This window comes from Mustela erminea, chromosome 8, assembly GCF_009829155.1.
Source record: "Mustela erminea isolate mMusErm1 chromosome 8, mMusErm1.Pri, whole genome shotgun sequence".
NCBI classification, from domain to species: Eukaryota; Metazoa; Chordata; class Mammalia; order Carnivora; family Mustelidae; genus Mustela; species Mustela erminea.
The window spans coordinates 37,973,262-37,986,214 of NC_045621.1; the positions used below are offsets into that span (position 1 = coordinate 37,973,262).

A 12,953-nucleotide genomic window follows, 5' to 3' on the forward strand; every position below is an offset into this window, starting at 1 on the left:
ATCCTGTGGTAACTTCTGATGTTACAGAAGTTTAATGCTTGTGTTGGGATCCATGATTCCCTGTGCAAAAAGCAATCTGTACTTTAGCAATAAAATGGGAGGCTGTAGTCAATATTCAGTAAGAGGGTACATTTAAAAAATCATCTTATTTTTGATCATTATTCCTTTTCATAGTTATGAAACCCTATATTCTGGTGGGAGTATTTCAGGTTAAAAGTTTGTTAAACTCTAAGGAGCTTCCCCTTTTAATTCAAACTGAAATCAAATCTTCCTTTAAGGTTCTACCTATATGCATGTACATATTTGGATGCACAGTTTGCTAATAAATTTTTTTTCTTGAGCAGGCCTAATCTTAAAAATTATGAAGGCAATGATTTATTAATTTAATGAACCCTGGTGCATTAGAAAATAACTTAGCAGGTAAACCTCTTAAAATAGACAGTATAGTAAATATATTTTACATAAATATACTATTATATATTATAAAATGAACACACTATATAAATAATATATAAACCAAACACATTGATATAAACATCTGAGGGAATTATTGGGGGCAACTGAAATTCAGAAACCATAAGTTGAAAGTGTGTCTTTGATTTCTTCACAAATACTTTTTAAATTCTTATTTTTTTTTAAGATTTTATTTAGTTGACAGAGGGTGAGAGCACAAGTAGGCAGAGCGGCAGGCAGAGGGAAAGGGAGAAGCAGGTTTCCTTGTTGATCAGGGAGCCAGATCCGGGGCTCGATCCCAAGACCCTGAGATCATGACCTGAGCCAAAGGCAGCCACTTAACCAACTGAGCCACCCAGGTGCCCCCATAAATATTTTTTTAAAAAGATTTTTATTTGAGAGAGAGCGAGAGAGCGAGAGCATGTGCCTGGGTGGGGGGAGGGGCAGAGGGAGAGAATCTCAAGCAGATGAGTGTGGAGCCCAGATGGGGTTCGATCCCACAACCCTGACATAATGACCTGAGCCCAAAATCAAAAGTCAGATGCTTAGCCAACTGAGCCACCCAGGCACCCCACAAAGATTTTTATTTTCCTAAACTCACAGTCGCTTCACTATTGGAATCTCTGATGAGAGGATAAAAAAGAGAAAAAGGCATGACTCATCTGTTGGCTGTTAATTGGCCGTTTAAGTGATGACAGGTCACCAGATCGCAGTTCAGGAACATGATCATGTTTTCCATGTTAGAGAAAGGGCCCAGAAGCAAGTTTTTCTGTGATACTGCACGTTTCTGAACACTGCATTAAGAAAGCATGTGGGGAAGAAGGAATGAGGTGGAATTCCCCCAAGTCCGAGCAGATACTCCAGTCTGGAGAAATGTTGTGTATCAAAAAGAAAGGATGAATTGCTTTACTGATAATAAGGTAAGATGATGACACTTTCTGGATTTTCAGTTCATCATCTCTCACAGGGTGGAGCCTTTGTCATTTACGACCTGCAGACAGGCAAAGTCAGCCCCAACCGGCAAAGTTAGTCCCGGAAATGCTGTGACCCCTCCACGGCTGCAAAACACGATCGGTCAAAATAAGGAAGCCGGACCCAAGCGTTCGGATTCTGCTCCATTTTCGCATCATTACGGATGCTCAGCTGGAATCTCCAAGATCAAATTAGCATTTTGCCAAAATGCAACAAACTCCCCACGCAGTCTAAGGACAAGGGGCAAGGCAGGTGAAGGGACAGTCGTCTGGCTATGATTCCCACTTCTGCAGAGCAATTCGGTGTTCTGGGATGAGACACAGACTCCCTCCTCTGCGGAAGGAATCTAATTTTGGCCCATTTCCCACATAATAGAGCTGCAGGGAACACCATGAGGAAATTCTAATTTCTTTCCTGTCCCGGTGACCTTGACATACAGTCACAGATGAAAGTACATAGTTCATTGAACTCCTCGCCACCAGGGCTCACCCTTCCCTGCGGTAAGGAGTTCAGAGCCTCTACCTCAATGACTCTCTGCCTAGGCTGAGCACTGGAGTCACTTAGGATCTTAAAAAAAAAAGAAAAAAAAATCCTGATGCTCAAATCCCATCCCAAGAGATTTTGATTTGATGGTCGAGGTACAGAGTGAGAGGCAGGGTTTTTAAAGTTCCCCACGTGGATCTGATGTGCAGAGAGGATTGGCAACCACCACTCTAACTCTGCTTAGCAAGACAGTGACCTCTTGCAGCCTGCAGATGCCCCTAACATGGCTTCCACCAAGAATGCTTCCCATGGCTGTCACCAAGGCTGCTGTAGGGACGACAGAGGTGATTCCATTTTGGAAACTGGCAAAGTACGTGCTAGCAAAGAATGAAATTATCAAGTTTCTTACATGCAAGCCACTGCCCAAGAGAGAGGGAGGGCTTTCAACTCTGCAATGTAATTCACGGAATTTTTTTTTTTTTAATTTAAAAGAGAAAACCCAAATGGGCTCACAATGATTGGAAAATGAGAACAATTTCTATTTATTTACTTCACACATATTCTCAGTTCTCATCTGACGGAGTGACGGGAGGTAGGTGTGTAGTAGACACAATTCTGAGTCCAGTGGACCAGCTTTGGAGACTCTCTCATGCTCATTGGTTGTTCAACCTCAAGTAAGTTCCTTGAAGTCTGTGGACATTGCATGTTCTTCTTCTGTGAGATAGAGACGATGGACTGGTGCAGGCAGGGCTGTGGGATCAGAGGAGATCATGGACATAACGTGCACGTGGCATATGGTTAAGCAGCAAATAAAGGAGAGCTGTACTGCAGGCTTCTGGCTTGGAAAACACCCAACAGCTCTGCAGCAATCATGTATCAGACAGCTTAAGATAACGAACAGCAATTTAGGATCATGATAAGATAAAAGACCTTTTATTTATATAACTATGAGCCTTGCTGTGTTATGATTTCTAAGACCCAAGATATTTATCGAGCAGGTGCCTTTCCTGTAGAGAGGTTAGTCTACAAGCTGAAATGACACTGTCTGGGATATATGGACTCTCAAACAGAATTTTGAATATATAGTTACCTCCCAACTAAATCAAGGAGGACCATCACATTTCACCATCGCTATGAGTTAGGTGTTCTTATTTTGGGGGTCATATTCAAAATCATTTGCAAGACTTTCAGGACTGGTTCCCACTGCTTATTTTGGTAGAGCTTGTGAAACACAAAATAACATATGAAATAACCTCACTGGGTGATTTGGAAAATAATGGGACATTTCCTATCCTGTCTTTTCACTGAGTCTTCTTTTTTGTGGTGAACACATACTTCCTGATTGAATCTGTAAGTATCTTGTTCTTCCCCTTAAAGATTTTTAAAAAAGATTTTATTTTTAAGTAATATTTACACTCAATGTGGGGCTCGAACTCATAAGCCCAAGATCAAGAATCGCGTGCTCCATGGACTGAGGCACCCAGGCGCTGCTTAAAGATTTATTTTTAAAAAGGTAAAAATTCGACGCCTGGGTGGCTCAGTCGGTTAGGCGTCTGCCATTGGCTTGGGTGGTAATCCCAGAGTCCTGGAGTTTGCTCCTCCCTCTCCCTCTGCCCCTCCCCCGACTTGTACTCTTCTCTCTTGTACTCTACTCTCTCTCTCAAATAAATGAATAAAATCTTAAAAAAAAAAGGTAAAAACCTGGATGTTAGGTATTCTAGACGCAGTTTTCCTTCACTGACTTATTGAGAAGGTTGAATCACATCCAACATAAAACTAACACATTGCCTACACTCAAGTAAACCTTCCTACTTCTTAATGATGATATTCTAGTTTTAACAAGGTCAACGTAGGGTTGAAGGAGTCAGTTCCTAAATGTTGCAGGCCAGATGATTTACTGGCAATGCCCTCCCACACGTAATGGTGCCCTTATGTAATTTTAAAACCAGATTACTATTAATTCCCTTTGATAAACACACATACTCCACACACATCTTGAGAAATAATACTTTGTCCTTGTTTTCCATCATTAGCACTACCACTGTTATTAACATTGTTTGTATTATCCAAAATAACATTGAATGCCAGCCAAGATCAACAAATCTTGGAATTGGATTCAAGGAGTTAATTACCAATGTGGAAATCACTGAAAAGGGAGACTCCCATCAAACACAGAGATGCCTGTCATACACAGACTCTCACAGAACCAGAAAAAGATTCGAGGCTATTTATGTTTCTAGTGTAATTTCGTGAATACTAGAAATTTAAAAAAAAGTCAACATAGGGGTGCTGGTTGGCTCAGTTGATTAAGTGTTGGATTGTTGGTTTTGGCTCAGGTCATGATTTCAGAGTCCTGAGATCCAGCTCTGAGCGGGGCTCTGTGCTCCTCATGGAGCCTGCTTAAGATTCTCTCTGTCCCCCACCGACTTGTGTGCATGCTCTCTAAAATAATAAATAAAAATAAATATAACAAATTTCGATGTAAAATTGTGGCTTTTACTTTCAAGAGATAATGTAAGGGAAAATACCCAGTATATAATAGATGCTTATTAAATATTAGTTGACAGTAAAAAGTGTTTAGTTCCCAAAAGGCAACACATAGGCCATAATAATAACAGTTATTTATGATAACTTTCTAGCTTGGCATTTCCAACTGCATGAGAATGACCTTCACGGATTGGTGTGTGGTTAGGTTTAATTAGAAAATACATTATTATTCCTTCCTGTTAGCTACATCAGTAACTTTTCTCAAAGCAGTTCAATAGATTTTTCAACAGCATATGATCAGTATTTCAAATTAAATCATAGGAAATCTGAAATAAGATCGTCACTTGCCTTTTGTGGTGTTTTCTCTAAAATTTTTATCTTTTACAAATACTTCCAAATACTAAATAAACAGATCTGTAATAATATGTAATGAATTAGAGTAGTCAAGAAAAGAGTTTGGGGTAAAAAAGAGCTTTTTAAATGATCAAATTTCAAAACATTAAATTTTTTTTTATAATATCCAAATAATAATATCACACAAAAGGACACATATTGTATGACTACACTTATATGAGGTACTTTCATAGAGACTGAAGATAGAATGGTGATGGTCAGGGGTGAAGGGAAGGTGGGAAAAGAGAGTTGCTGTTTCATGGGTGCAGAGTTTCAGTTTGGGACGATGAAAAGGTTCTGGAGACAGACGGTGGGAATGAATGCAGTTAGTGGCAATGAACTGTATACCTAAAAAATGGCTAAAACAGTAAACGTGATCTTATATATATTGTCCCATGATAAAAAAAACAGTACTAGATATCATTAACATCTAGTATCTAATGTTTTGACCATATAAAACCTTACAGCAGGGAATTGTCAATTTATAATAATTCAGTTTTGCAACAGGTCACATGCGAACATACCCACAATCAAAGTGATGCCCATGCTGAGGGAGCTGACCCATGCAGTCAGGCCACGGCTCTGATGGAATTCTTCGAGCCATTCCACGTTGAGGACTCCCAGGGCCATCTGGGAGCCCATGATGAGGATGTGCACAAAGAAGGAGGAAAGAACCACCATCCAAGCCCATCCACTGTCAATGTTTGGGTGGGGCTTAAGTGTCTTCTTATCTTTGGGGTCATCTTCAAAATCATACCCAATATCTTCATGACTTGTGTACATTTTCCAAGATTTTCTGAAATACACATGACAAATAATTTCCTTGAACGTCAAGCCAAAAGTAGTTTTTCTTCTTTGGACAGTTCTGCCTCCCCACCATAACCAAACTGACCTTCAAATTCATCTTGTCATTATGCAGATTTGGGAACACTCCTGCCTTTTTACTGGCAAGTGCTTTTGTGAAGCCTGTTTCATCTCTACAGTCATCCTGTATGTAACCATTACTATGCATATTTTAAAGAAATGGAAATAGACTCAGAGAAGTGAAGTGCCTTTCCCAAGTTCCCATGACAGGGAAGTATGGCTACCAGGAACCCAAGGAATTGAACCCCGGTATTCCTGACTCCAAGCCCATGCCTTGTGACCAGCATTGGGATGGATACTGACAGGTGACAACAAAGATGTCACAGAAGGAAGACAGCTGGCTCTAAACAACCTTTCAGGGGAGCTTTGCCTTGGTAGAGCTTTTGGCAGAGTATCTGGTCCTCATTTTGTGGGTCCCAACGTTTGGGTTTTTTCAGTACAAAAGAGTGGATTCACCTTGGAATACCAACCTCTATGAACACAACTCAGGAGAGATGGTAAACTAGAAGGCCAGTTATTATTATTATTATTATTATTATTATTATTATTATTAAAATGGGAGCTAGAGCTTTCTAATAATGGTGATACTCAGGTCTGATACACAAGACACAGAAGAGAGGCTTGGAGGCTGGCTGGAGCTGGAGTGGGGGCAGTGATGCCCGATCAGGCAAGGACTCTGGTTTCATTTTTATTTCTTAGGATGAGAATTAAGTATATGTAAGAACTGAGGATGAGGAGTAAAAGAAGGATAGACAGAGACAGAGATAGTAATCCTGGAGGTGGTGGAACAGCAGGATTGGTCTTGATCAGGAGGAGCAAAGCAGCAGGTGGATGGAGATGACGGTGCCAAGTAGTGGGAGGAGAAGTTACACCCAATGGTCTAACTCTTGGGTCAAGTAGAAGTGAGGTCACTGGCTGAGAATGAAGAGGGTGGTGGTTGTGAAGGGCCCTCCACATTCAGGAAGAGACTGTTGTTAAGAGACTGTTGCCCACAACGAGTGGAAACTATTGTTGGGTCGTTCTGAAGGTGGAGCTGAGCCCTGCAAGACAGCAGGGCAGAGCCGTGGGCGAGCAGCACCAGGGACAGAGCGCTGGAAGCCCTCAGACCCGGAAGTGCGCAATTCGAGCATCATCATCAGAGAATGTTAAGACAAGAACAAACAACTGAAAGTTGGTCTGCTTTTTAATTATGATCACTATGTGCCAGCAAATCTAGACATCACTAATAAAATACTCCTCTTCTGAAAAAAATCTTTTGCTGGCCAAAGTTCCAAACTATGATGTTTTTAATTTTCTATCTGTAAGCTTCAAACCAGCATGGTGCTATTACTTATCCTTCCATAAGCACTGTATTATCCATAGGAGCTATTTCAGAGAATTCCTGGTTCTACCGTTGACCCCCACACCCGTGGTGAACGGTACACTTGAGAGTAAGTTCCCAGGAGCTGAGAATTACTGGAACTCTCTGTGGCCCAGTTTGGTCCGCGGCCCCCAAGGTGTCTCATGTCCCCACCTTCAGCAGCACGTTCGAGATGGATGAATGGCACAGTCACTGTAGAGGTAAAGAACCAGAACTTGACTTCTTTACTTCTGTCACTCTGTACACCTACCTGGAGATTTTATTTTGTTTAACGTGTAAAATAGTGAAACAGGGTAGGATGGTGAGGTGAAAACCTTTCGTTTGTAAAGTGAAGTGTGCAATCAATACAAGACATGTTTTACTCAATTTGAATAATGTCTTCAAGACAGAAATCTGTTCTTTTTTTCAATTAATTATTTTAAAACAAAAGAAAAAATAAGAAAATACTGATTATTACAAACCATTACATGGTTGTTATTGAAAATCATGTCACTGCAATGGAGGAAGGAGGTCTAAAAAATAATCCTAAATACATGAGGACCCCCTCCAAAGGTGAGGCTTTTCTCAGCAGTGTTCCAGTGTGGACAGGTTGGGAGGGTGGGGGTCAGAGAAGCGGACTGTGGTGGATTGCATAGTGCCCACAGCCTCTTTCTGCACACCCCCAAGCTAAGAATTGTTTTTACCTTTCTTAAAGGTTATGTGGTCCATGAAATTTAAAATACTTATTCTCTGACCCTTCCTAGGAAAAGCTGGCTGATCCCTGGACTGTGGCATTGGTTCCGGCTAAGAATTTATTGGGAAGAAATGGGCATTGGGGAACCAAGGACGTCAGTGGAAGATTAGTTTAATGGATCTGTCCTGGGGCTCATCCTGACTTTCCCTTTCTCTCATACCTTGTCCTCATTATTATTTTTATCTTTTAAGTGATTTTATGTCCTAAACACCCACCCAATTCTCAACCGCTACACTTCCTGCCCAGATTGCTCCTCTCTGCCCGGGTCCTTTTCCACCTTCCTGCTCTACAGACAGCTGGGAGGGATAAAATGTTATCTTGTCATGTGACTTCTCCACACTGTCAAGATACCCTTAGGATCAAGCCCAGACTCTCTTTGCCATTGCCAGGTTCTCCATAGATTATCTGACCCCTGGTTCCTGTGCTCCAGCCCTGCTAAAGCACCTACATCTCCTTGACCTTGACACAGTGTCCTGAACTTTGGACTTCTTCTCTCTTTTGGGAACACGCTTCTCTCCTAACTTCTGGCTCCTATTCTGCTCCTCCCTCAAGATTCAGGTAAATATAGTAATGAAACCTTGACACGGTGAGAACTCCCCTCCCCTGCAAACATTTCTAATCTCCAACATTAGAGTATATGTTAAATCAATCATTCATTGCACAAGGCTGTTCGAAGACATGGAAGGAAGATGTGTATTATACATGGGCGGGTTACAAAACTGGATGTGGGCAATAATCCTTTTGTTGTTTTTGTTAGAAATAGGTAACCATTCACTCCAAGACTGAAGTGAAACAGAAAAATTTTAAGGGAGATTATTCTTTGGATGATGGTCTTTTTTTTTTTTAAAGATTTTATTTATTTATTTGACAGAGAGAGAGATCACAAATAGGCAGAGAGACAGACAGAGAGAGAGATGAGGAGAAGCAGGCTCCCTGCTGAGCAGAGAGCCCCACGCGGGACTCGATCCCAGGCCCCTGGGATCATGACCCGAGCCGAAGGCAGAGGCCCAACCCACTGAGCCACCCAGGCGCCCCTGGATGATGGTCTTAAAGTAATTTTCCTCCTTTAATCTACCTTTTGGTAAAAAAAAATTATAATATGTACATAATATGTACATACTAACTTTATGATAACAAAATAAAAGTCCCTCTCTCTATCTCTTAAAAGCTCTTTGCATCTGGTAGATGAGTGGCTGGGTTGTCAAAAAGAACGAGGATGATTCAAGAGCCACTTTCCTGGGGAAGTCTAGCCTGCCACTACCCTGCTTTCCCCAAGCAAGAGGACAGCCTGCCTGGGGACAGGAAGTGATGGGGTAGCCCTTGCTTTCCAGAGCCTGCAGCCCAGAAAAGAACTGCATTGGCCCAAGGCCCAGAGGATAAACCTACAGAAGGATCAGAAGGGCTGTTCAGTGGTTGTCTTTCCTCTGCCTCTGCTACTTGTATGTAAAATTCCAAGCCACAAAGTGAAGAATCGGGGGAGCAAACGACCTATATGAATATAAAATAGTATCATTTTATTTTATTTTTTAAAAGATTTTATTTATTTATTCGACAGAGAGAGATCTCAAGCAGGCAGAGAGGCAGGCAGAGAGAGAGAGAGAGAGAGAGAGGGAAGCAGGCCCCTGCTGAGCAGAGAGCCCGATGTGGGACTCAATTCCAGGACCCTGAGATCATGACCTGAGCCGAAGGCAGAGACTTAACTCACTGAGCCACCCAGGCACCCTTATTTTTTATTTTTTAAAATTAAATTTTTAAAATTAGTTTCAGAAATAGAATTTAATGATTCATCAGTTGTATATAACACCCAGTGCAATTGGGTGATGGGCATTAAGAAGGGCACATGATGTAATAACATCACACATATAAAATCTGTGGGATAATGCTCAGCTCTGTTTAGTCAGACAAAACAACACAACTTGGCATTTTCCTAAAGCTCACTTACATCTCTGAAAATGTGTCAAATAATAATATCACAAAGGTTATGGTTTTTCAACCCATGAGTTGAAATAGCAGACATTTTTCCTAAGCAATGTTAAGAACTCGATATTCTCACTGAATTATTTATTCTATGGGTTGAGAGATGCAGTTGTCATTGAACGACTCTCGGCATTTCCATTATTTGTTCATAAATAAATGACATCGAATAGAATTTAATTGCCAAGTTTTATCCAAGAGGTGCGAGGGTGTATCTAGCATCCAGTAGCCAGTGCGGAGACTGGTCGAGGGCGGGGGAAGCTAAAACGAAGTTCTGTCCCGTCCTCACGAGGTCCCTAAAGATACACCTGGCAGCAGAGCCATCAGCATTTCCTATCTAAATCTCTCTATAAGCAATACCCATTTGGACTAATCACAGTTAACTGACTGTCCAACCAGGTTAATTAAAACAAACAAAAGAACACAACAGAAAAATAAATTTCTACCCCCTCCACTCCCAAGTTTGCTTTTTAGCATTTACATAATTATAAGATACAAAATAGCTCTTTGAGTATTATATCCTAGTCTATACTCTGTGAGAGAGAGAGGGAGAGAGGGAGAGAGTACACACAAGTGAACCAGAGATGGTTCTGGACCACCCTGTCCCCAGGCTCCCTGTCTTTCTCTATCACATGGCCTTCAAGCTCTCCCACCTTCTCCACATCCTGACATACATGTAAAACATCAACAGGCATGGGGTACCCTGGGGTAAATGAGGCATGGAGTGTGGGGTTTCCTCGAGGATCACCAGGTAAGATGGAACCCATTCTAGGCTGGCCTGTTGGAAGCTCAGCATACAACATTAGGGCCTTGCACTGAAGGAAGGTGAAGGAAGGCAATGGGCAGATTATGGGACCAACAGTCAACCTTCCTTTGCCCCAAATGCGGGTTCATAAATGGTGGAAGAACCATCATAACGGAAGGGAAATTATGTAACCCACGAAAGCTCTGAGATGGAGGCCAGCTGCATATTTATGTGCCACTAGGTAGAGGTGACAATAATCTAGATCCAGCTGGAGTGTATCTGAGATTAAAACCAAATTAAATTCCCACAGCTCTCTTACCGGTGTAAGTTTTATTTATTTATTTATTTTTCCCGGAGTAAGTTTTATAAGCAACTCATTCACTTTTAATTTGGCTACTATGATTATGTTAGCATGCCGCGAGTGCTTTATAAATGGCGAGCAAAGGGAGAGTGCCCAGTGAAAACAAATTACAGGTGGACAGGCTAGGACGGTAACTGGTTCTCATCAGATGCGGAGAGAGTGGCCGGCCGCCTGCAATTGGGCTGTGGGTTCTTTTGCCCTCTAGACCTGGTGTGCAAGGCAATCTTGGGCCTTAGGGAGCGCACTTGAGCCCAACAGGCTGAAGAGGTTAGAACCTCGATGGTTGGGGAGCGGAGCGAGTGCACAGAGGCCAGTGCAGGAGAAAAGGAAACCTCCCCTGGGTTCACGCTGTACTGGGAAGAACTGGACATATGAATGCCTTCTATGGGTCAGGGACTGTGCTGAGTGGTTTCTCCACACCGATCCTGTCCAGTTGGCATTAATGTCCCATTTCACAGGGTTCCTGGGTGGCTCAGTTGCTTAAGCAACTGCCTTCAGCTCAGGTCATGATCCTGGAGTCCCGGAATCGAGTCCCGCATCAGGCTCCCAGCTCCAGGGGGAGTCTGCTTCTCCCTCGACCCTCTCATGCTCTCTCTCTCTCTCAAATAAATAAATAAAATCTTTTTAAAAATGTCCCATTTCACAGACGAGGAAACTGAGGCTACAGTCGAATGTGGCCAGTGAAGCTTAGAGGTCAAACTAGCAGGTGGCGGAGCCAGGTCTGAGGGATTCCAAAGCCTACTTTATTCACCCTTTCCCCGTCTCTCTCTCTTCTCTCTCTCTCTCTCTCTCTCTCTCGCTCTCTCTCTCACACACACACACACACACACACGCCAGACAAGGCGAAAAAGAATCTTTCTAATTCTCAATAATAATCCTCATTTATCCTTGCTAATTAGCCTAAATCAACTTTCCAGCGGAAAGAAAGCGACTTTAATTGGTAAGCACGATTCAGTTTCTTAAAACCTCGCCAATGGCCTTGGCGGCGACCGGCCGGGTAATGGCCGCCCCGCGTACCTCGCCCCCGTTGGTCTCCCTTTCCTCCCCACCGCTGGACCCGCGCCCCCTGGGCTTGCGCGCGCCCCGCTCCCGGGCTCCGCGTTCTGCCTCCTTCCCCGACACCCCGACATCCCGCGCACCCGGGTCCTCCGGCGGGCTCGGAACCTGCCAGCTCCGCGGGGAAGCGGGCCGAGCGCAGTCCCGGCCGACTGCGCGGGGAGGCTTCCGCACTCCCGAACGTCCCCTAACCGCAGCCCCCGGTCTCCCCCTCTCCGCACCGCCACCGCCTGGTTCGAGTTACAAGCTGGATTCGAGGAGGCGGGAGCGGCGCGCGACTGGGGTCCCGGGGGGTGCCGTGCGCTCTGCGGGACGCACCGGGTGGGGGGTCCCGGCCGCCGGGGAAAAGAGGCGCGCGTCCCCACGCTCCGCCCTGGCCCGAAGCTCCCTGCCAGCTCCGTGGTGGCCTCGCCCGCAGCCCGCTATCCCAGCGCCTCGGCGCAGCCCTGCCGGCGATCGCCCAGCAGCCTTCCCGTCCGTGCCCCGGGCCTGCGCCGCGCCTAACCCAGGTCCCCGGGGAGCAGCGGCCACCCGCGCGGTCCAGGGTGCCTCCCGGGGCCGCACGGCCTCGGGATACTCACCGCCCGCGGCGCGCGGGGCTGCGGCCTCACTCGGCTCCCGGCCCGGATCCCCGAACTTGCTGTTTGCCCCGGAGCCCCCTGAGCGGCTGGGCGTGGAGAGCTTTTGCAATGTCGCCCAGCATCCTGGATGGAGATGCTGGGGGCTGCGGCTCGGCTCTCCGGCCGGCTCCGTGCGCTCGGTGCCCCGGGCCCGGGCTCCTCTGCCGCTCGCTGTCGGGCCAGGTGAGCGTTTCGTGGAGCTTCGGGCTCCAGGCCTCAGTCCGTGTGGTTTTAAAAAGGGTACGTTTGGAGGTGCCCGAACCTAACCTGGGCTTTCTTCCAATCGGTGCAATTTCAAATCTCCACGCTCGTTCATTCCTATACCGGCTAATTCTGGTTTGGCAGGAAAAAATTGCAGTCATCTCACGTGCACACTCTTGTGGCCGGTTGAAGTTTATGGCTTTGGCTGAGGCTCGCTAATGCTCTGCGTATTTAGAACCGGCGGAGGAAAG

The 12,953-nt window shown here is 44.6% G+C and overlaps 1 protein-coding gene across 6 annotated transcripts in view; it reads right to left on the reverse strand.

Annotated features, from left to right (window-relative positions):
• SLC16A14 (solute carrier family 16 member 14) overlaps positions 1-12,572 on the reverse strand; it is a 29,648-nt gene extending 17,076 nt beyond the window's left edge. For 3 of the 6 annotated variants that reach the window (XM_032355090.1, XM_032355089.1, XM_032355084.1), the window contains exons 1-2: positions 12,463-12,572; positions 5,313-5,584 (exon numbers count right to left, since the gene is read on the reverse strand). In XM_032355090.1, the coding sequence (XP_032210981.1) occupies positions 5,313-5,571 (259 nt within the window). In that variant the 5' untranslated portion in view covers positions 5,572-5,584; positions 12,463-12,572. The other 3 variants (XM_032355088.1, XM_032355086.1, XM_032355085.1) reach the window with 3 other exon arrangements.
• Positions 12,573-12,953: the final 381 nt, after the last annotated feature.